At 29.9% G+C, this 25650-nt stretch overlaps 3 protein-coding genes across 5 annotated transcripts in view; 1 reads left to right on the plus strand and 2 right to left on the minus strand.

The window, feature by feature from the left end:
* Positions 1 to 1137, minus strand: part of Cisd2 (CDGSH iron sulfur domain 2) — a 2351-nt gene extending 1214 nt beyond the window's left edge. The window contains exons 1-2 of the mRNA XM_018540709.1: positions 1016 to 1137; positions 777 to 871 (exon numbers count right to left, since the gene is read on the minus strand). Coding sequence (XP_018396211.1) covers positions 777 to 871; positions 1016 to 1112 — 192 coding nt within the window. The 5' untranslated portion in view covers positions 1113 to 1137. The remainder of the gene's footprint in view (positions 1 to 776; positions 872 to 1015) is intronic.
* Positions 1138 to 2318: 1181 nt separating this feature from the next.
* Positions 2319 to 25650, plus strand: Efa6 (Exchange factor for Arf 6). Of its 3 annotated transcripts, XM_018540499.1 has the most exons (14): positions 2319 to 2498; positions 10307 to 10373; positions 11199 to 11252; positions 12315 to 12675; positions 13035 to 14232; positions 14764 to 15008; positions 15187 to 15380; positions 16123 to 16315; positions 16505 to 16677; positions 16810 to 17026; positions 17279 to 17423; positions 19384 to 19527; positions 20345 to 20538; positions 25578 to 25650. In XM_018540499.1, exons 1-14 carry the CDS (start codon positions 2337 to 2339, stop codon positions 25597 to 25599), a joined length of 3369 nt encoding a protein of 1122 aa, XP_018396001.1. In that variant the 5' UTR covers positions 2319 to 2336; the 3' UTR covers positions 25600 to 25650. The 3 variants fall into 3 exon arrangements, with proteins under 3 accessions (XP_018396001.1, XP_018395995.1, XP_018396009.1); XM_018540493.1 differs by lacking the exon at positions 25578 to 25650 and having other exon boundaries at positions 20345 to 21014; XM_018540507.1 differs by lacking the exons at positions 2319 to 2498; positions 10307 to 10373; positions 25578 to 25650 and adding an exon at positions 10748 to 10829 and having other exon boundaries at positions 20345 to 21014.
* Positions 4246 to 7905, minus strand: LOC108774418 (probable tubulin polyglutamylase TTLL9). The gene is made up of 6 exons (XM_018540519.1): positions 7720 to 7905; positions 6768 to 7057; positions 5954 to 6138; positions 5114 to 5422; positions 4771 to 4985; positions 4246 to 4497 (listed from the first exon to the last, which is right to left on the minus strand). The coding sequence occupies exons 1-6, from the start codon at positions 7903 to 7905 to the stop codon at positions 4246 to 4248; spliced, it is 1437 nt and encodes a 478-aa protein (XP_018396021.1).

A 25650-nucleotide genomic window follows, 5' to 3' on the forward strand; every position in this document is an offset into this window, starting at 1 on the left:
TATATCATTAAAATTATTATTAAAAAATTATAAAAATATTGAAATTATTAAGAAAAAAGTAATAATTCAACTTACACGTATGTATGTATGTACGTGCGCGCGTAAATTATTTTGTTTTTATTATTATTAATATTTATTATTCTGTTTCATTCTTATTATTAATTATTATGACTACACAATATAAAATATTATATATGTATAAAAATTATAATTACAAAATTAAATGAAATAAATTAATCTAAAATATAGATAAAGATTCTTTGTCATTACACTATATTTTTTTTATACTACAAATGAGATATGTAGTTCCCATAATTTGAATTTTATGTAAGTGACAACTTTTTTACAGATAACATTTAAACTTGTTTTATAGAAATATTTAAAAAAAATTAGAAATTATTAAAATTTTTTAATTTATTAAATCAAACTTACATAAAAATTCCATAGTAAAAAAAAATATTCTAATAAATTATATACATACATACACATATATACATACACACCCACCATATATATATATATATAGTGTGTGGGAGAGAGAAAAGAAACATAGAATATTCTATATTATTAGTGAGATACATAAGAAAGAAAAATAGAAAATATAATTAAGAACATAACTACAAAGTTGAACTTATTCTATCCAGTTTGCAACAAATTTATAACGATGCTTGGAAAAGGCATTATCTGAAAGTTACATAACTTTTCTAGTAATATCATAATAATTCTTGTGTTGTCCTTGATACTTTCTACAAGAAATAACTATATAAAAGACGTACCGTAGGTCTGCCATGAGGACAAAACGCCCTATAGGACATATATCCTAAACCCGTGAGAAGGGCAGTAGGTGGCAGAAGGGAAAACCAGTCCCTCACTGGTATAAAGGAAATAAAAGTAAAACAAGTTAATTTTAAAAAATTTAAACACTTCTTTAGATCAAGAGGTTATGTCGGAGTCTGGAAAATATGCCAAGGTATAATTGCTGGTACAAGGTAAGGAAATGTATGGCGGAAATTACCTCCAAGTCGGAACCATCCTCCTATCGAATCGGGAATCGGTAGGCCGGCCAGATAGTTCGGGACGGACACTTTGACAAGATGTGCGATCGGTTCCATAATCACTCGGCTGCGCTCGGCTGACTGACGATAGCGCCATTAGCGCCAATCAGCCTCGTCAGCGTTCGCCAACAGTGCCGAACCAAGAAAAACCTTTTGCAAAATCCCGTTGTATACATACATGGTATATATTTTTTTCAACAAGTTAAGAGAGGAGTGCATTTCTGATACCATAGAATAGAATTACCTTTTCATTTTTTTTTTTCTCATCAACATATTTGTATTTTTTTTCTTATAATTGGCTATTCAAGATTACGTTTGCTTGACATTTTTACATATAATGCTTATGTTGATTTACACGAATTTTTTTCATATGGACAATGTGTGCGTTCGGGGAGACGTTATATTAATGCTATTTGTGTCATATTCTATCTTTATCATTTATTGGATGTAAAAATTGTTTATTGGACAGATATAGATTATCATATTTTATAAATTAAACCGCGTAAAAAAACGTACAATTTCTGATACACAATATATATACACATAAATAATACTTGCCGTTGCCGCACATATATTGTAACACATGTGAAACATATTATCCACATGACGTGTTTCGTCTATATACGCTCCTGATCGGCACGCTACGCGATTGGTCGGTAACGACAGATGGAGGGGTACGCGGTGACGAGGTGAAAGACCGGTGGCGCGCGCAGGTGGCGCCGCGCGCTCGCTCAATCAGTTGCGGGATGTCCACTAGAGTCCACCGGCCAGGTGAGAAAGTTGTTATTATTATTTGTACTTCTCGCGCATCCTTCGTCGCCGCGTTCCTGCCGCTGTTGTTTACGGCGTCCGTTCGTAATCGAACAGTCCGCAGTTCGATCTCCTTCCACGCGAGAAAGGAGTAGCGTACGCGGTTACGCAGGGTGAGACACGAAGCAGAGCAGGCCAGTCGCCTCGTCTCCCTTCCTCCCAGTGGCGTCGAATGAGAGCGAAAGAGACCGAGCGCAGCCGACGATCGTTCGCAGTGCGGCGCGACGAAGAGGGGAGGGCGCTAAGCGCTTCCTCGTCCCGCGCGTGGGTGTGCGAGTGATAGATACACAGTTGTCGGGTGACAGAAGCGCGGAGGGCGAGGATAACCCAAATAAGGAAGGTGCGCCCTTTGCCCGTTACCAGCTCGATCGGGAGTGCACAAGTGCGTGAGGTAGTGCGAGGTGGTGTGAGATCGTGAAAAGGTGACATTACGGCAAATGACAGCGAAGAGGTGAGGATCAATGTGCCGTGATGGCTGAGGAGGAGCTGCTGGTCACCCTGTGCCGCGGCGACTCCGGCTCCGGCGGCTCTTTCGGCTTCTCGTTGCTCGGTGCCTCGGCGTCGGCGGGCCTGCCGGCCGCCCACGTCATCTACGACATCGTCGAAAACTCACCGGCGGCCAGGAGCGGCAAGGTGAGTTACAACACGGCACGTAGAGCATAGAGAGCTTCCCCGCCGTAAGGACGATTTTCGCATATCTCACTTACAGGAAATTGATCCTTACATATCAACGATTCTCGCACGATCGATTTTTGCGTGTGGCACGGTATGTTTTTACAAACGAAACAATGATTTTCCTACGGGTTTTCTCTCTGGCATAACTACACCATAGAGAATTGATTTTTCAGAATAAATGTACCCGCGATAACGATTTTTCGTATACCTGTAGCATTTAAAAGTTAAACCTTGGAATGGACACAATTTAATAAAATCATTTTCGTGTGCACCCAGTTTGAGAAATTGATACTGGCGAATCAATATACAACGCGAGATGCTACAATTCTCGCAAGATTGATTTTCGTTGTTAGTAGAGTGGCAAATTAATCTTTATGAATTAAAGAACTAAGATCGTTTCTAGCGTGATTGATTTTTATAAATAAACGCTGTAATTGTATTAAAGTCGATATTTGCATGCTGTCTGCAGCGGAGATTGATTTTTTTTATCGATAGGTATTGAAATGAGTAAATTAAAATAGAAGAAATGAGGTTCTCATAAGCTGTTTTACATACGAGTTCCACAATACTGATTCGAAGAAAAAGATTGCGTTTTTGTATCACTACTGGTCAGAAATGGATCAAGTCAATTTAAATTGTTTTTAGAATACATTAAATATTGTAGATTATAGCTGTTTTCGAACAAATTGTACTTGTAAAGAGGAAGAAATGAAATTTAACACTTCAAGAAAGCTCTTCTCAACATTCTTTAGATAGCTCTCAATATATCATACACGAATAAGAATTGATAGTCCTAAGTACAGCCTCTCTAAACACTTACGGTACTTCAAGTAAAAATAAGATATATTATTTCTAACGGAACTAATTTTCCTAATTTAGAATCAATGATTGATTAAAATCAAGATACCATCTCATATAAGCTTTCTCATATAAGCTGTTATTGATTCTTAAAATGTTATCAACATAAATTTATAATAGCGACTTAACGATACTTCTGTTAAGTTAAATTAAATTTTAATGATTTTTACAATTTTTATTTGAGTTTAACAACTAAAAATTTTATGTTATTTATTTAAGTCTAAAATGGCTGTGATTGAATTGATAATATCAAATAGTGATTTTTTTTTTAAATTAATTTGTTGGAATCACATAAATGTATTAATGAGTTTTGAATCAATCAAAATTTTGAAATATGTAACTCATAAATGAGCATTTAATAAAAAAGAGATTTATTTATCTTTATTTATATATTGATATTGCAAATAATTCATGATAATGGAAAAAGACATGTCAAATAACCTGAAGACATAATCAAAATACTTTTTGCTATCATAAATAAATGATTTAAACAACATTTAGATATGATCAGGTAGAAAAGACTGGTTAATGTGGTTACGAAGTCGCACAAGTCTCTTCGGCTAAATTTAGTTTTGACGCTGGAAACGAAGAAAAAAAATGACGAAGGCAAGATATGTGATGTAAAAGCGAGAGTGCACCAGCTGCATTCTTTCTGCATAGTGGCACAGTTTCGCGAAGAATATTTAATAACTCGTTAGAAATTTTACGAGAGAATTTTGTGGTTACCTGTACAGAAAATATCAAGATAATAATAATCAAGGCTTGTGAATGAAAATTATTTGTTGGCTAACAAGTTTTTAAGGTATAATTTTTAAACGTAATCTAACATCTTAAATATTGTTTGTATTTATTTTAAACAATATTGCACCATGGGAGAGTAATCTTGTCCTGCTTTTCGTTTTTCAATTAGCTGACTTTTCAATAAAGAGAGCTGCTTTTGACGATCATTAATTGCTCCAAGAAAGATGTTGAGTCTCCTGAGATCATTGGAAATCACATCCGTGCGAATGCCGGGATATGGGCAGCTGGTCCAAACTGGTCCGTCGTCCCAGAGCAGATCCAGCCCCCCAATTCTGGTCTCGTGTCCACTGAAGCAACCCTTCAATCAAAATTATTGATTTATTTATACGAAATATCTTTCCAAATTAAATAATTTTATACAATAACGATTGTGTTTAAAAATATTCTAATCAAGAGCACAATAAAAGACATTTTATATAAAAATATATGAAATAATTATAAGTGTACATATAAATATGTAAATAAATATTTTTATAAAATATAAATATTTTTATTATTAACTATATATGTACTATATAAGTATAGATAATAATATATAAAAAGCAAGAGAAAGAATTTATGTGACTGGTACCTCAAAGTCGAGGACGTTGAGGACGTCGTCAACCAGATCGAATTTCAGACGTTGATCCTCGTTGTCGGTGCCTGTTAAGGCTGGAGATGCGTTGATTTCCAATAGCCAAGGTCGAAGATCATCACTGAGCAGTATATCGTAGCCATAGAGCTCGAAACAGTTGCGATCTTGCATCATAGCTGGTTGTACTGCCAGTAAACTCGCCATTATCACGCCTGCAATATAAATATAGATATAGTATATACAAAATTACACACACACACACAAAAGATAAATCGTAAAGTGATTATGTTATTTGTCAAATACTAACTTAATAATAATAATTTGATAATTTTGTAAATACCTGCAATGCGATGCATCAAATTCTCAACCACTTCTGCCTCATAATAAGCTTTCAAATAATCCCTGAGCTTATTCAATGCCCATTTACATTTCCATTCCCCATTCTCGCCTTTTATCGAAGAGATACCCTCGGTATTCTGACTTGCTTTCAGCTGTATTGCCGTATTCGTCAAATGCACTCTGTTGTCGTCAATGTTTTCCAGATCAAACAATTGGCCACATAAGCGGGCAAAACCTTCCCTAGCTAACCATACTTTCAAAGGATGAAATGATGTCACCAATACGTAAATGCGTAGATCAAACTTTCGCCCTGAAAAGTCAGAGATTTAATTTTTATAAAATAGAAATGTTGATATTGGAAGAACACGCGAGATGTACGAGATGGATCTAGTTCATGATTTTATTTGTTTAATATTAACATCAATTAGCAATTAATAAATAAAATATTAAATTACATACAGTGTATATATATAATATACAACAAATAAATATTCCATTACTACAAATTGAGGAATTGATAAGGTCATAAAATTTAAGTATATATACACGTACTGCTTACTTGAATTTCATGACTTTAATTTCTCAATATGTACATAACTTTTATTATATTTAATTTATATTATAATAAAATACAATGTTATAATTTACGTTATTTACTGTTAATATTCCATGTGATAAAATTTAATAAATTTTTTTCTCAGTGTATAATGTACACATATAGATATATTAGCACCGACACAGTGTGTCTCCAGATACACATATATATAATTTATTGAACTTACAATTATTAATTAATATATTTAAAAATAATTGTAGAAAATAAAAAAATCTGAATTTTAACCTGCGACAAGATAAGGATTATCTATATATTTTTGAACAACATAAATCTCAGTTGGGATTCCTGATTGCTGTGATTTGACCTCTCTACTTTTCCATTCTATAAGATCTTTCAGTTTCCTAAATAGAAAGATACCCTTGCCTCGTGATCTTGCTACTGGCTTAACAATCCATGTGGCTCCTTGTTGCCTACAATTAACATTTATCATCTCGTTGAGATTCTCTTTTATTCCATAATTTTAATTCTATGCGACTTAAATCGTTTTTTTTTACCTCCAAAATTTACTTTCATATTTTTATCTGAATACAAAATATATTCTGTGAACTAGAATTCTTACATAAAAGTCTATGAGAATTTTGGTTTTTTGTTATGCATAATAAGTATAATAAAATGTAAAACGAAAATATATTTAATATATGTATGTGTGTGTGTGTGTAATTAATGTAAAAATTTAAAAGTTTACTTTAATAGAAACAATAGAAATTGTGCAGATATATGAATTTAATATTGTGAACAAACATTTTTAAAAACGATAGTGTTTTAAAAAAGTTCTTTTTAGTATAGATATAATATATCTATATCTTGAAAAATTTTCAAGATATCATCATCATATTTACTTGCTTGTGATATATTTCTCGATAATACCTTCTGATAAAATATAATATTTGTCGATAATGGTAAAATAATAAGAAGTATAGGATAGAGAGACGAACTTATAACTTATAAAAAGGAGTATAATATTAAAATTAAAACTTAATAATATCTATTTAATATTAAAAATCTTTAATTAATAATAAACAATAAGAAATAATTTTACTTATGATATTCTTCGACAAACATCCGGTAGTCACTAGGTAACTCGAAGGTCACAGGCATAACATCGCTGATACGAGCCTCGGCAATTTTTCTAGCCCTTATGAGGGCTTTCCTATAACGCTTGAGATTGCGATATAGATAATTTTTTCGTGTAAGCTCATAGTGATTACGGAAGTGCGGCACCCGCTGATAAGGGCGTAGCTTCTTTCGATCTCCATCCAGTACTTGTCGCAGCACATCTCCCGTGTCGCACCACCATAAGTGCCAATTAGTATCTTCAGGATCGACTATCTCAAAAAAGAAAAATATAACGCCCTCCACTAATTATTTTCACTAATGTGGTACTTTTATTACTATAAATTTGAAACTTTGCAAGCAATAAATTCAGAAACAAAATATTTAATTCAAGAGATATATAGTTTAAACTGATATTTATCATAAGGACTTTAAATGCTTTAATATTGTATTTACTTTTTCATCAATTTGTTTGTAAAAAAGCTTGTCTAAAAAAATGTTTGATCTACGCATTTACAATAATCTGTATTAGTAGATATTTACAAGTATTCAATATTTTGACATCTATTTATCTTAAAGTATTTAAATTAATTAATCAGTTCGAATTCTACTACTTAATTCAAATTTTATTTGTAATGGTATAAATACTATATCATATTAATTTTGTCAGGATTTATACATATAATGATTTTTTAATGGTGGGAGCGCTGTAGCTTCTCTCTCTCTCTCTCTCTCTCTCTCTCTCTCTCTCTCTCTCTTCTCTCTCTCTCTCTCTCTCTCTCTCTCTCTCTCTCTCTCTCTCTCTCTCTCTTCTCTCTCCCCCCCATTTGTATATATATTTTTAATAATCTTTTATTATATGGTATCTTTTAATATATCTTTTATTATATGGTATTTGCATATAGAAATCCTATATATCAGAAATTTGATAAAATTACCTGAATCCAACCTCTTGCCAACATCACTTCAACTTGCGTTGAAGGAAAATCACAACGGAATTTGACGACTTTATCTTCAGAGTTTTGCTTTTTTTTTATGTTGCATAGCTTTTTTTCTGCACTGCACTTGGTCATCTCCAAAGGGATAATTATCGAATCCTCGATTATTTTTTGCATGTTATTCATACCTTATCAAGATAATTGAATTATTCTACCATATTGAAGATGATTCACATTTGTTAGTTTATACAGGGGTGCGTTTCAAAACTTAACTCTGTCAATATCTGTGAATATCTTTTATCCTTGTTGTTCATTGAATGATAAACAAGAATAAAAGATACTCGGAGTTGACAGAGTCAAGTTTTAGAACACTCCCCAGTGTATTTAAAAGATTCAGCTCTTTTTGAGTCTTCTAATCTGAATTTTTATTTTATTAATGTTAGGATTAATTTAATTTTTATTTTAAAAAAGATATTAGTTTTGTTATATTAATTTAATTTTTTATTTTAATTAAATTTTTATTTGCAAGTAAATTTGTACTAATCATATCATTACTAATATAATTACTATATTATTAAAAATATTACATACAACTGTTTGGAAAAAATGTGTTGAATTTAACATAAATCCCAAACAGGTCATTCAAATTTTTGGATTAATTTAATACAAAATGAATATGTTAGAAAGTTACACAAATATTATATAAAAAGCTAGATACAAAAAAGATAATATCGGCATCGTGAAAATATATTTTTTTAAGTACAATTTTTATTTATGATACAATAAATTAATCTACATTTTTTATTCATCTTAGAATTTATGTTTTAAATACTTTATTTATTTGTTCACTTACTCATAAATTGTGTTATTTTGTGTTCAACAAATGTTAAATATCATTTTAATATAAAATCTTTGAATAACACAATTACACGTTATATATTATTTTAAGTTAATTCAAATATATTAAAAAATTCATCATAAAATGTTAACAAGAAGTGGACCGTTTTCAACACAAATACACAATTTTTTTTACCATATATAGTTTTCTTTTGTATCTATTTTCTTACATAATAGATATTTATGTAACCTTCTAACATATTTATCTTGTGTTAAATTAACTAAAAAATGTGAATGAATCGCAAAACATGCGATTTATGGATGTTAAATATGACACTTTTTTTTCTTAACAATGTGTATAGGTATCTAGTTATAATAATCACAACAGTTGAAAATATCAAGAATAAGATCAATGATGAAATGATTACGCGATGATATATAAGATATTCATTTTTAATTTTTGTGATAATAATTAGATATAGTTTAGAAAAAAAATTTATTATAAGTCGAAAACAAGATGAAATAGAACGATATATTTCCATGATATTTTTCCAATGTTGCATTTATATCTCTGGAATAGAATCCTAGCATTATACATAATATATGGAATACCCTGCATTTCGATCCCATCTATATATGCATAATAATTATTTATATAATACAAGACAAAGTGCATTGTGCGCAGAATGGTTCATTAAAGGTCGGATTAGAGGGCAGCGAGAGAAAAGTCAATGTCATTGTGGATCCGAAAATACAATTGGCCACCAGCCGAAATCTCCTGCACATTCCGACTCGCACTCGATCAGTTGCATTTTGTCAATTACGAGTTGTCGGCGCTCTTTCGATGTGAATAAAGAATTCAGAATCCTATCGTGGTCTAAAGTTCCAAAAGTGTGCATCGAATGCCCAAACTCGCGTCTTGCTTATCGTGTTGTTTGCGACCTTTTGAGTCCCTTCTGAATGGACATTTTAAAAGGGACAGATATGATTATGTTGAGTACATGGCTCTCTGTCAGGTAAATCTCAATTCTACGTAAAAAATTATTTGAATAATTATATGACATAAGAAAATAGATACTTATATATTAATAAAACAATTAATGACGTGTTCGGAAAATACATATTGTTACTATTTGTTGTTGTTTTCATTATTTGTTATTTCATTTATTGTTATCACTATCGTACCTTTCATATCTTTTCTTTCTTTTGAATTAAAAAATTGATACATGTAATATGTATATTATTTATAGATAGTCTGTTTCTAAAATCAAACGTCATCTTTAAGTTAAATATTATAAAAACTAAAACTGTATATTATTTTGACAATTAATCATGTTTAATTCCACAAAAATACACATGTGGTACACATTTCTGTTCTGTATATAAAATATTTTTGTTCATAAAGATTGAACAAATGTCATACCTACTGTTAAAGCAACTGGTGCAGATAAACTAGTATCCTTTCATTGAACTTGTCTTGCCCTCAATGTAATTTCGTAACAGGACTTGCTTTCAGGCTTTCACGCAACGACGATCGTATGAGTTTTCAATCGACCATGCGTTTGACAATATATTGATATACGTAGATAAATATTTATACAAATTATTATTTAAAACTATATTATTAGCTAATTATCAGAAATATTATTTAATTACTACAATAAACTTGATTGATATATAATATATTATATGTAAAATGCTTATATAATGTGTACTTTTTATACAGAGATTTTTGCTTGATTTTTTTTAGGTCGAAGCTGGTGATGTTATACTCAGGGTGAACGAAGTTGATGTTAATCGATTCAGTACGAAAGAAGGTAAAAATGTTATATTTATTAAGTCTATCTCTTAGTTTTTAAATTATGGAAATTTGTCAAAATTGAATTTAATTGCTGTTTTATCGTCGCTTTTTTGTAATTGCAAATTTAAATATACGGAGATAATACATTATACTAACAAGTTATGTTAGGCTAACTTATATTATACTCAGTTACATATATCGTACTAAATTTAGAAAATCTTTAATTAAGATACGTGATTTAAAAAAGAAAAAACAAAAAATTGCGATTTTTCACGCTTTTAAAAATCGATTTTCTTTTTATATGTATTTGTATTTTGTTATTTATCACAAATTAAATGTCACTGAAGGTAATGTGATTCCACATGCAAAACGTAATTTAATATAAACTACGATGGATTAATTCGTTTCGATTCTAATTAATTAAACATGACTATTGAAATCGAACTTGACAATACTTCAGAGAACAGAATCTGTAAGATAATTTGATTACATGATGACAATAATTTAAAAAATTCTATAAAATTTTATGAAATTGTATACATAGTATATAAATTCTAATTTTTATTTTTCTCATAGATGTTAATTTTAAGTTATATGAATTTTTGTATATTTCACGGAGAATAATATTACATTTTAGATTTTAGAATAATAAAAACAACATTATTATTCATTTATTTATTCATTGGAGAAATAAGAAATATATATAAGAAGATAATTCAATTAAGAACGAGGAGGAAACTAGAATGAAAGAAACAAGAAAAAATACAAATTCTGATTTTTTAAAGTTAGTGATTTTAATTTACAGTTAAAGTTAATTTGTTCTATTGTTGGTTTGTTTTAGTACTGAAATGTCTACGACTGTCTTCAGATCCCGTTACTCTGAAACTGCGAAGGGGTAAGTTAGATTTTTTAATACTTTTTTTTATATATAATTATACCAGAAGGTTTACTGGTTATCACCGTGTTTTTATCCATTGCTAATGCCAACGTTTCATGAACCTTGCCGTTCATTTCATTAGGACGAGGGATGCACTGATTTTAATATGCTTTTCTTTTAAAGGACACACTCGACACAAACATCGTTCTATCTTTGTCATTCATTGAATGTCAAAAGGAAAGCATACATATTAATCTTTTACATGAAATTTATGATTTTTTACATATGTATTACATATGTGTACATCATTCAAATACCGTCTATACTTTAAATGCAAATTGATTATGTATTCATAAGGTTGCTGAACTCTTGCGATCATAAGCGATCTAATGATAGATCATTGTCTGTATATACATTCTTGAACCTGACACTACAATAATAATAGAATTAACGTTGTAATAATCATCGTGGCTAATGCGATGAACAGAAAAAGTTACGCACTTACCCCACGGAAAGGGATGGCCGATGACCAAGGACGCGTGATTATCCGCACGAGCGGCTTTCAAACGATGCATGAGAGCGCGCGACAAATAATTTTCTATCAGACGATCACATTGATTTCTCAAGGGGTGCTTTTTTGTATACAATATTGTCAGATTATTTTTATTGTTTTTTTTTTTATTATTATCGTCTTTACTAGTTTTAATTAATGAATGAATAAATTGTTAAACTATCAGTTTTAATTTTTTTTATAACAAATTTATTGTCAGACATTTTTTTATATTTTTATTAAAGGAACGTTTCTGGCATTTTAATCTTTTAATCGGTATTCTTTAATTAATTTCAAGTAGATTCTAATATAATTTTATTTTAAGTTTCACTCATAAACATATGCTTTCATTAAAATTTTGATTGAAAATAACGTAATGTTAAAAATTATTATAAATAAACGTGATTTAATAAATATATAATCAACGCAATATTTTATGTGTAATGACAATAATATAATAATATAAAATAATATAATATATGCAGAATGTGTAGAAAGATGTATAATAGAGATTAAAAAAAATTATGTAGACCCTGCAGTAAAGGCTCATGTTCGTCACCTTCTTTCTCCCGGACAACCTACGAAAGATGAGAGCATAGAATCTTCAAAAGATGTTTTGGTGAATAATCCCAAGAACATTGTCGCTTCCGACAATGTAGAGAAGAAGGAGCTCAAGAAGATGCCGGTTACACCAGAAATGTCTGCCAACTCACCAATATTGACATCGATGCCTACAACAACAACAAGGAGCAATGGCTCGTGCAGCGATGCGTCCATTTCATCGGAATTAGAGGCACTCTTGCCACCTGTAGACCATTTTAAAGAAGAGGAACGGACTCAATGGGAGCCCTTATCCGCCGAGAAATTTTCACGACAGAAAAATACACCCCGGTACAAATTGCAATATAAAACAGTTTGTGTAATCATCTATCACATTCTCGACATTTATTCGAGCACAGTCACTTTTGATTTCCTGCAACTATGTATTTATTTTATTTTTATTTAGAAAATACAAAATATTAGGAAAGTAATGAAGATATAGAAAATAAGAATATACAAGTTTAACAGTATAGAAAAGAGAAACTTGGCTTATTTTTTCTTTTCTTTTTAAATTACAACTAATATACTTTTTCCTCTTTCCTTCTCTCTCCCCCTCACTCCAATCATAAATCTTAACAAATGAGATGAATCATTATATATTGTAAATAATAGTCTTATTAATAATAAAATTCATTATTTATTTATGTTAGATTCGAAGCGTATATGATGACCGGCGACCTGATGCTAAATCTCTCCCGAACACAACAGAGCAGTAATTTGCTGCCTAAGCAGCATCAGCAGCGAAAGGTGGACTCCCTTAGGTACAATCCCAATCATCAGCACAGCACTACCACTATCACTACCACTAGTGCCCATCATAACCATAATCACCATCATCACCATCACCATCATCATCATCATCATCATAATTCGGTACCCAGCAGTCCTAATGAAACCCAACTGGCACATCAACATCATCATCATCGAGGAAGTGTCTACAAAGCTTCCAGTTCGGCCAGTACATCACCCGTAGGCGCTGCTAGACGTGACGGAGTGCAAAGCACTTCGGGAGTCCTTGTTCAAGTTGATCCAGGCAAGAATACTCCTTCAAGCTTCGGTTTCGTACGTACTTCGCGATCGGAGGATCATCTGCAGTTTCAGAAAGATCCTTCAATGAGTGCCGTGGATATCGACATTGATGATGATGTCACTTCAAGTCTGAATACACTATTGGATCCGCGGCCAGAAGGCCTAATGCCAAACGAGCGAATTGTCTGGACTTACAACGCGCCTGTCAGCTCACCAGCAGTTTCCTGTTGCCAAAACGGCGGTTCCTCATCTTCGTCTTCGTCCTCATCATCCTCTTCGACGAGCCCTCAGCGTTCTCTGTCCCCTGCTTCCCCCACCTCCGTCTCGTCCTCCGTCATGTCCTCCAACTCTGGTTCCCGTAGGTTCCCTCCGGTCCAAACTGTTCCCGGGGTTTCCAGCGCCCCGGGAGGTCATCTCCCTGCTAATGGCGATTTCAGCCAGTCGGAGGCCATCAGCAACATGTCCAGTCCAGACTACAATGATGAAGAAACGATGGATATTCTTAGCGCGAGGGATATTATGATGGTAAGCGATCCCAGCGATAGTGATTCCACCATTCTGGCGAGTGAACCACCGCAGAGAAGACTGAAGGCTAATCCTCAGGATGCTGGAGACCATAGAATAGTGATTCAAGTAAAAGGGCCTGATAAAGAAATTCCAAGAAATACGAGTCCCAGACAGGCGAGGAGAAGAGGAAATCCCATTGGAGACCTAGTGCCGCCTGCTGTATCCCAAAATTTGCAGAGAAATCAATCTGGAATTCCAGGAGTTCCTGGAATTATTGCGGGATCTGTAACACCCGAATGTGTAGGTTATCAGGTAATATTATGGAATTTTATCGAATTTTATTCAAAATTAATCAAATTGAATTATTATCATTATTGATCCTGTTAAAATAATGTAAACTTCATAATGTGATGCAATAATAATGCAAGCAGTAAAAATATTATAATATTATTATAAATAGTATAATAATACTATTGTATACATTTTGTTAAGAAACAACTCACACACTATATACATATTTAATTTTAACTTTAACAGGATTAATTTCTCCATGTTTATTGAGATTCAATACTATTTATTCTGTAAATGCTAAACATTTGTTCTATAACACACTTATACATATTAAATTTTATAATAATTAGAAGACGAACTTTTTGAAATTATTTCTTTTATACATGAATAGATTGAAAAATATCAAAGTAAATTAATATTTTATTAAATTGCGTTTAATATTTTTATTGATTATAAATTATTGATTTTAAGTTAAAAAATTGATTTCTAATTTTTATATATTACTATATATAGTAATTGTAATATTACTTATTTGCTCATTATCGAATTTAGGAATTGAAAGAGAGTGAAGATGAAAGGGAGGCCTTAATCGTTGGAATGTGCGATGAACAGAAAGGACATGGAAGTGGCACGTCACCGCCGCAGTCAGCGGATGAGGAAAGCGATATTGAAAGTTTGCACAGTTTTCATTATAGTCCAAAAGCAGTGGATTTGCCTTCTGCAATTCGATTGGCCAAACGTCTCTATTCCTTAGATGGTTTCAAGAAATCTGATGTCTCTAGACATCTAAGCAAAAAGTAAGCTTTCTCTAATTTTTTTTATTGTATCTTTCAAGACTTTTTAGAGTTTTCCATTTCTTTTTTAAATAATAAAAATTCAACATTTTATATGAAAATTGTTAAAAAAATTTTTAGGAGAATTTATGAAAGAAAAAGTATTGGTTTCATGAATGTCATACATACTTTGTATTTGTAGCAACGACTTTAGCAAAGCCGTAGCAGAAGAGTATCTACGCTATTTCAACTTTGAACGAGACACATTGGACATGGCTCTCAGAAAATTTCTCGCTCAATTTTGTCTGACGGGAGAGACTCAAGAAAGAGAGAGAGTCTTAGTACATTTCTCCAAAAGATATTTAGATTGTAATCCCGGTAGTTTCAATTCTCAAGGTGAGTGTTTTCAGATATAAATTAGTTGAGTATATGTTTAAGGGTATTTTATGTAAATAAAAAAAAATATATTTAATTAGAATAATATTAAATGATATTTATCTAAAATTATTAAAATTAATGTATTCTCTTGTATGTGTACACACAATGCGCGCGCACGCGCACACACGTACATACAATATATAGTATATATATCAATACATGTATGTGCGCACAGGATGTCTGGTAATTTTCATAGCAACCCTCGCGTGCAATTAAGACAGATTAAATTAGTCGAAAAATTCTGTACTATTTTGCAATTTTCGCAATAATTAACGAAAAATTTATTATTAAAACTTTCTGAACGAGTGCGCTCGGTCTATCGCAAATGCAAGCAAGCAGCAAGATATGATCACCCATCGCGAGAAGTTATTTTCTTTTGCCATTCATGCATTATTATACTGCTTACAGTAAACAACTCCCTGCACATCTAGCTAATCACGATCGCTAGGTAATCGTATCTCGCCATGCATATAGATTTGGCTGTAGACGGGCAGATATGTGTTTATTCGGCGATTTTTAATAATTAATATCTCGTTAACTATTGTGAAAATTGCAAAATGGTACAGGATTTTTCGACTCAGTTTAGTCCACTTTACTTGCATATGAGCATTGTCACGAGAGTTATCGAACACTTTGTACACACATGCGTGCGCACGCATATACACAAAGTTAAATTTATTTACCATAAATATTTGTTTAGATGCTGTTCATACATTGACTTGCGCGATAATGCTGCTTAATACAGACTTGCATGGTCATAATATTGGTAGAAAGATGTCATGTTCAGAATTCATTGAGAATTTATCAGAGCTCAATGATGGCGACAATTTTCCACGTGAAGTGCTCAAGCAGCTTTACAACGCCATTAAATCCTTTCCCCTCGAATGGGCTTTGTAAGCGAGAGTGACGTTATAAACTTGCCTTCTTTAGAATAATAATTAAATTTTTGCAATTAGTATTAATAATTTCTTTAAGATTAACAATTGGACTGTGTATTTGTTTTTTTCAAACAATAATTAAGTATTAATCTTAAAACTTTTATTTATATGCTTTTTAAGAAAATTTGGCTTTCCATTGTTTAGGGATGAAGAAGGGGATGAAGCAACAAATCAAGCGATGCAGCAAGGGGATGGTACGGTGGCAATTGCCGGAACTGGAAATCCATTTCTTGATGTGCCAAATATTACGGGCGCTACAGAGTTTAAAAAGGGTTACGTTATGCGTAAATGCTGTTATGACTCCAATGGCAAAAAAAGTATGCAATGCTTATATTTTCTTTCACGGCGAAATATATTAATTATAATGTTTATTTTATATCATATAATCTCATATATTATATTTTTCTTCTATATATCTTTTATTATCTTTCATATAAAATGTTACACAGCTCCGTTCGGTAAACGTGGATGGAAGATGTACTATTGTACATTGCGCGAGCTTGTGCTATACTTGCACAAAGATGAACACGGTTTTCGTAACGACAGTTTGCACAATGCTATACGTATTCATCATGCGTTAGCTACCAAGGCGACTGATTACACAAAAAAGCAGCATGTTTTTCGATTGCAGACTGCCGATCAGGCTGAGTATCTCTTTCAGACAAGGTTAGTATATTATGTTAAATTTCGGAAATTTCTATTAGTAATGTAAAATTGAATTTTAAATTGCTTAAGTAATGTTTCTAACTGTTATAGATTATAAATTTATGATTATTAAAATTGTAATTCTAATTGTGTAGTTACAAATTATTATATAAATTATGGATGTAATTCAGTTTCAATTTTTAAGTATTAATATTTAAGTATTAATATGAATTGTTTAGAAGATGATTATGTATAATATATCGATATGTGCAGCGATTCGAAGGAGCTGCAATCGTGGATCGATACTATCAATTTCGTATGCGCCAGCTTTTCGTGTCAGCCTCTTGCAGGCGCTGTTGGGTCTCAGCGCAAGTTCCAGCGTCCATTGCTGCCATGTAGTCACACCAAATTAAATTCTGTGAGTGTACCTTGAACATCTCATTCTTTAATTGGAGTATGTTAAGTTAGCACCCCAATTATAGTACTCAGGAGTTCTGATTAGAGTTCCCACTTCCTTTTGACGAGACGAAGAGTTCCCTATAGTTAATAACAAGAGTTCCGCTCAATAAACATTTTTTTTACATTTTTTAAAAATGGGGTGCTAACTTTTTAACGAAATTCAAGGTCGCATAGTTCTGATCAGCTTAACAGAACTATTTTGTGAATACCTACAGTTCTTGATACATAAAAAACATTTTTGAAATATAATAAAGTTTAAAAAAAATAATGGAAATCTTTGAAAATTTTTTTGAGAGTACCGAGTAGTTCTGAGTAGCGTTTCTTATAGTACTCGACGAGTTCTATCGAAAACTGTAAGGTGAAAAAGCGATTGGACCAACGGTTTGTAAGATACAGCGACATTTGTTAAATTTGTAAGATCATACAATTTTTAAATAAGTATATCTCAGAAATCGTTGGTCCAATCGCTTTGAGCCCTGATACTTTTCGACAGAACTCATCGAGAACTGTCCAGAACTCCGAACAGAACTACTCGGTACTCCCAAAAAATTTTTGACCAAAAATTTTTTTCCAAGTCCTACGTCGAAAAATTTTTTGGGATTACCGAGTAATTCTGTTCGGAGTTCTGGACAGTTTTCGGCGAGCTCTGTCGAAAAGTATCAGGGTTCAAAGCGATTGGACCAACGGTTTCTGAGATATACTCTAAAAATTGTTGATCTTCTGACAAATGTCGCTGTATCTTGCAAACCGTTGGTCCAATCGCTTTTCCACCTTACAGTTTTCGATAGAACTCGTCGAGTACTATAAGAAACGCAACTCAGAACTACTCGGTACTCTCAAAAAATTTTTCAAAGATTTCTACTATTTTTTTTAAACTTTATTATTCTTCAAAAATGTTTTTTATGTATCAAGAACTCTAGGTATTCACAAAATACTTCTGTTAAGCTGATCAGAACTATGCGACCTTGAATTTCGTTAAAAAGTTAGCACCCCATTTTTAAAAAATAATTAAAAAATAATTATTAAGCGCATATGTCATTAAAAATCATAGAGAACTCTTCGTATCGTCAAAAAGAAGCAGGAATTATCATCAGAACTATTGTATCTAAAAATTAATTTTTCAAAAATTTTTAATTTTTTTTTTAATATTTGAAAATTTTTTTTACATATCAGGAACTCTAGGCAATCGCAAATTGAAGCTATTAAGCCGCTCAGAACTATTTCACCTCGAAATTCGATAAAAAGTTATAGCACCCCATTTTTAAAAATGTAAAAATGTAAAAAAATGTTTATTGAGCGGAACTCTTGTTATTAACTATAGGGAACTCTTCGTCTCGTCAAAAGGAAGTGGAAACTCAAATCAGAACTCCTGAGTACTATAGTTGGGGTGCTAACTTAACATACCCCTTTAATTGTTATTTAGTTAAATCTGCGCGTATACTTACAGGATTTTTTAATTTAAATTAATTAATTTATAAAATGATACATTAATTTGAAATTAAGTATTTTATAACTTGATATATATATATATATACATACATATATATTGTATATGAATCATGTTTTACAATAAACATTCATAACAAAAAATTTAATAGTTTAATTTTAAAAATAAAAGTGATTTTGAAATCATAAAAACTTAATTAAAAACTTTTTGCGTTACTTTATCAGCTTTGAAAATCTATGAAATTTATAATTTGAAAAAATAATCAAGACAATATTTTAAGTGATCATGATATGTGGACTATATTATATAAGAAAAATATTTATGGTACATCTAGAAGATAAATTTGAAGTTTTTTCAGATGTTAGAAATATGTAAATATTTCGAAATAAAACCTTAAAAATATTCTTTCGTGATAAATTAATTTCTTCATTTGTTTAGCCAAAAAGAGAAGATTAAATTAATTTGTTAATAGAGAGAACAGTTGCGGGACCATGAAGACAGGATTAACAGGTTAGAAACGGATCTGGACGAGCATAGACGACATCCTCCGGAAAGAGGCGCTAAAGCTCTCACTGTACAAAATTATAAGGAAAAAGACGCATATTTACATCACGAGGTAACTTTTAAGCGAGAAACATCGTAATATAAACATTTCTTGATAATTTTTAACAATTTTGATATTTTTCACTAATATATATATATAATATCTTTTTCAGATATCTTTAACAAAAATCCTTTAAAAATAAAAATCTTAAACATTTTTTTTAAATCTCATTATGCGAAAATTGATCTTTTTCTATCCATTTCAAAATTTTTACATTTTGGATAGATGATTAAAATTTAAAAGTTTGAAAATCTTTTAACAAAGAAATAGTTATTTAATTTATAAGTAACGAATTTTTTATCAACAATATTACTATTTAAAAGATTTCAATCTTATAAAAAATTTTATTTTTATTTTTTTCACATATTCTAATTATAATTTTATTTTTCTGTTATCTTCTTTACTTTCCTCTTCTTGCATTTGCAAATGCGCTATGTGCATAACATTTTTAATTTTGATAATGATTTATTTTATTTTGATAATAAGTCATTATCAAAATTAAAAAATAATACATACAGATTATGTGTAATCTATCATATAGTTTAGATAAATTTTTCTCTAACACTTATTTTAAAGATAATAAAGCTGCTGATTCTTATTAATACGTCTAAAATTAAAATAATCTAAATCAACTTGTTAAAAAGTGGAAAGTTCAATTCAATTGTTTATATATATTCAATGTTTAATAAGCTTAATTATTTATTAATGCCTATTCAAAATTACTCAATGTTTTTTCTTTTTAATTAGAATGGATATATATTTCTTTTTCTATTCCACTTAAAGTTGTCCTTTCACTTCATCATACTCTACAGAGCAACCCTCGTTCCAGCTGAAGCGGTATAAAACATATGCCTATCTTCTACGTTCCCGACTGGCGTTCAATGAGATGGAATCATCGCTTGTTGAAAGCAGCATTGGCGAGGTGGATGAAGGCACGATGCTTGGACCTACTGGAACCGTAGGGAACGCGGAAGGAGCTCTAGTACCACCGCCGGTCCCCGAACGACCAGCCACAACTAATAGGTACAGTTACCGGATTGCCATTCATGGCGGCGGTGGTCGCAAGCTGAACGGTGGCAATCAGGACTATAATGCCACCGGTGACGTTGGTTGACGCAATGCTTATGGCCTATGCGGGCTAATCTGACCCCGGTGCTGGTGTTGGTGCTGGTGATGTTGATGTTTAACGATAGACAAGAGTGACGCAAACTAACAATATATCCGACAGCACATCACATTACAGTGGTGTTATTAAGTGTTATAAAATATAATTGAGAATAAAAATATTATCCTATTCTAATGTCGTGAGGTTGAACTGTAGCTGCATCAAACTTTTTTTTCTTCGATCGACCAGCTGGAGGAAAAGAAACTAAGCGTATAGAGGGAGGATCTCAATGCAAATACGGTTCTGTTTGCTATATCTGAATTGGATAGTATTTTGCTCTTTGTTGTATACTGTATTCAGTGACGCAATTATTCGATCAGATAATATATGTCAAACATAATACAACCAAAAAGATAATTTCTTTTTAAGTAAATCAAAAAGATTTGTCTTTAAGAAATTTTTTAATTATTTTAATTAATAGTAGTAACGCCACTAATTCTTTTATACTTCTGCCATGCCTTCTGATTGCAGTAACTATTTTAGCTCTTGTTGGATTTATTTATTTATCCCTTCAGATCTGACTTCTTATCTAATTTTACGTAAAAGTTAATTTATGTAAAATTGGTTAAATACATATGTAAAATTCATTATATGGCTACATATTTAAAAAAAATGTGCGCACACACACACACACGCTTTGAATGAGAGCCTAAAAAGATGTGTGTGTGTTGTGCTGTGTATAACTATATAAAATTTAAATAATCCTTAAAAAAAAATATATTATATGCGTCAGGTCCGAAAAAGATAGTATTCTTTCTGATATTAATAAAATAGTTTTATTTTATGTATGAAAGTCCATGTATTTTATGTTTCGATTTTCGATAAATTTTTATTTTTGGAAATTTTTGCTTTCAATCTATTTTAACTTTTTACTTCATTTGGGTGTTTCTGGTGTGTAGCACATTTTATACTATTAAATATTCTTTGTATAAAAAGTCCTCTTTTGTTTATTTTCTTTCTCTTATTTATTTTTTAGAATAATAGAAGATGATTATCTCATTTTGTTCTTCTTTCTACAAATTCTATTTTATTAAAGATATCGAAGGAATAATAATGATAATATACAATATTATGCTGTTTCACCATATTGTTAGTTTGCGCACAGATATTAAATATGCAAATTTAAAAATATATAAAAGTTGAGAGGCTGTTAAGACTGGATAGAAGAAAATTTTTACGTTTCAACTTGCTGTCATAGGAAGTTGAAAAAATTGTGTCAATCATTTATAACTGTAAAGAAAAATATTTACAAATTTGTTATTTTATGAATGGTTTGAGTCAAATATTAAATTGATATATTTTTTATTTATATAACTTTTTATACTCTCGAGCAATTTTTTGTGCTTTTGTATTATATGCAACTAATAATACATTTGTTGCTTTCAGTAATATCTTGTTAAGTTTTTTACGTACAATATAAATAATTTTTCCTTTCTAATTTTTCTCTTAAATGTTAATTAGGAAATTTATATAAAAGATAGATGTAAAATTAAGCATGCCATATTTTTTATTTAAACTGAATAAATTATATTATGTGTAAATATATTTTTTATTGATATTAATTATATGAAATGTATATTTTATATTTAAAGATAACTCTAAACTACTGTTTCGCTTTCTCTTCCTTTCTCAATGTCTTTTGCCTTTTTCCTATCCATTCCTTTTTTCTTCCATTCCTTTTCCCTCTCTTTTTCTTTCTCACTTTTCTCCTTTTTCTCTAATTTTTATACATATAATAATAAAATTGTTATATTTTTAATCTTAATGATTAATTAAATGTTTCTTTAACATCATATATATTTAACATTTATCATATTACGATAAATATAAATTTTTGCATTAAAACTCCTACCAACTCACTCATGTCGAATTATAACGTCAAAAGAGAGGAAAATATATAAAAAAAATTCTTGCAAATTGTATTAAAATGCGAGTATTGTTTAATAAAACTACACTTGCAATTGATAATATACTTAATAATCATATACTTAAAATTTAATTGTGCCTAACACCAAAAAATGAAACAAGCATATGACAACTATCGAATTGAAATAAATATGATTTTTTATTTGTTTGAAGTAAAGAAGAGTTTTCGGTATATTTTACAAGTATATTTTATGCAAATATTTTATTGAAAAACAGATTTCTATATTTTAATATATTTTTTCACGAATTTTTTTTATTATGTGATTTCTTCGCTTTTAACGTCATTAATCTAAAGATCCATGATGAGTGGTATGGCCTTAAAATTATTACATATAAACTCACCTGCATAAAAGCGTGCTAATGTAACGTTATTATAATGATCCGTTTTATTACGGATGCAGAGTATAAAATTTTCATATATATTTATGTGTAAAAATTTATTAAATTTGATTTAAATATAATTAAAATTTTTGTCTTCCTAGTTTTTATATAATCTGTGTAATGAAATTACTTCAAATTTTTGAATTTTACAAATTATGTTGCAATAAATATTTATTTTTGCCATATGGTTAAACTTTAGTTAAGTATAAATTTGGATATGAATACAATTAATAGGTATGTCAAAATTAGGCAATTGTAACAAAAATGTTTTTATTATAATTTTAGACTAATAAACAAAGTTAATAACGATTAAGAAAATAGATAAAAATAAAATTATAGTGATTTTTTAATTTCTACAAATTATAGTAATTTATATATACTATCGTACAAAACATATATGTATATATATACATGTATATATTTATTTATATCTATATACATACATATATATGTATGTATGTATATACTTGCATATATATTTATATGTACATGTATATTTATGAATAAGAAAAACATGAATATAATAAAAATTAGTATATAAATAATTATTTAAGAAAAATAAACATACGAATGTTTTAGTCGATATATGTTATGCGAAAAAACTGGTTCTGTATATAGACTATACTTATAAAATTAATTAATAATAAAAAAAGATATTGTTTAATTTTTTTATATAATGATTTAAATCATCTTTTAATGTAACTTTTTTTTTGAAACTTGTTTTTTTAAGTTTTTAAATCAAATAATTTTGTAAAAATGTTTTTTATATTTAATAATTTTTCTCTTTTGTCCTTTACATATTTTTCTGTTTTTCATTCTATTATTTTAAAAGTTTTTTTTTTATCTGACTCTTACTTTTTATTCCTAAATTCTTTTAAGGAAAATTACCTGCATTTTCTAGCTTATAGCAAACTCCTTGTACATAAAACTGTAATATATGTGGATATATATCGTAATAAATACTTATTATAAACTACGTAATATAATAATAAAGATCAACGATCTTCAAATCTTATTTGTATTTCTATGAATAATACCCAATTATTTTCTGTAGCGCATAAAAATATTACTTATTTAAACAATTATATATAAAAATTTAAAATAATTATAAATATATAATTCAAAGTATAAAGAAAAAACAATCTAAAAATCGAACGAATCCTTCTTCAGCGATTCTTATAGATGTTACAAAGTCATACAGATAAAAGCATAATTTTACGGTCTAATCGACATGGTACAATTTGTTCGAAGAAATTGATTCTCCTGTTTTTGTGTGAATGTGGAAATTGTGTAATAAAATGTGTGAAAACAGGAGCATCTTGACGTATTCACACAAAAACAGGAAAATCAATTCCTACGAACAAATTGTACCACAACATATCGCTTAGACCTTAGACTTTTTTTATAAAATAAAAAGATTATGTCTTCATCTCTATGACTTTGTAACATCTATAAGAATCGCTGAAGAAGGACTCGTGAGTTCCGAAACGTTCGATACTATTTTCATATATTTTTATATATTTTAAATTTTATATTTTTTTGTGTTGTATTAACATTATAAACTAGAAATTTATTTTATAAAAAAATCTTATTACCATTCGATTTAGACCGTTTTTTTTATACTTTGCATTGCAAAAAACGAGCGAAATCTAATTAAATATATAATTATTTAAACGTGAAGAAATATTTTTACATATATATATTACATAAAAATAATTATAATTAATATCAAGGTTTATTTTAACCACACGCACGAACACACGCGCGCGCGCACACACACACACACACACACACACACAAAAGCAATAAAAGTTGATTTATATAATATAGATAAAATCTCATTTTAATGACTATACGTACAATAATATAATTTTTTTAAACGTTTCGACTTACAAGGTCTTCAGTGATGATAAATAATAACAATAAATAACCTAATAATTATTATTGTACGTATAGTCATTAAAATGAGATTTTTATCTTATTATATAAATTAACTTTTATTGCTCGGTTAAAATAAGCCTTGATATTAATTATATTGTTTTACAATCATACGAGCCTATTATTCTTATAAAAATAATGTTGGCTTTGATGGAATTTTGCATGCATTATAGTCTTAGAAGTATTATCAATTATTATGTGTACACAACATTAGATCAAAACTTTATCATGATTGATTATATATATTGTATTTATTTTTATTTTTATATTTATATATTGCATAGTTTTTAAATCAAGGAAAACATGCGCGCACCACACACAATCACATATACATATACACAACACGTATATATATACAAGTATTATAATATTAATAATATAAAATTGTAAATATTTTTTGTATATTCACATATATATTTTTTGAAGCATAATATGTAATGATAAAATCTTTAATTACAGAAATAATCAAAATAATAAGTAGAATAATAGTAATTGCCTTTTATAACAAATTTTAATATTTTTAATTGACAAAGCTATTTACTAAAAGTGAAATTATTTTTTATAATTAATCTACAATTTCGGTCTAATTTCTGTAAAATTCAACATTTTTTTATTTATAATAAAATTCGTATTTATTTGTTGCATGCAACAGAGTTGACCTGGCAGCAACGTAAACAGGATCCATCAAGATTGTTACATCCAGCTATCAGGATGTTACTCAGGAC

Source organism: Cyphomyrmex costatus, unplaced genomic scaffold (genome assembly GCF_001594065.2).
Source record: "Cyphomyrmex costatus isolate MS0001 unplaced genomic scaffold, Ccosl1.0 scaffold1053, whole genome shotgun sequence".
Classification (NCBI taxonomy): domain Eukaryota; kingdom Metazoa; phylum Arthropoda; class Insecta; order Hymenoptera; family Formicidae; genus Cyphomyrmex; species Cyphomyrmex costatus.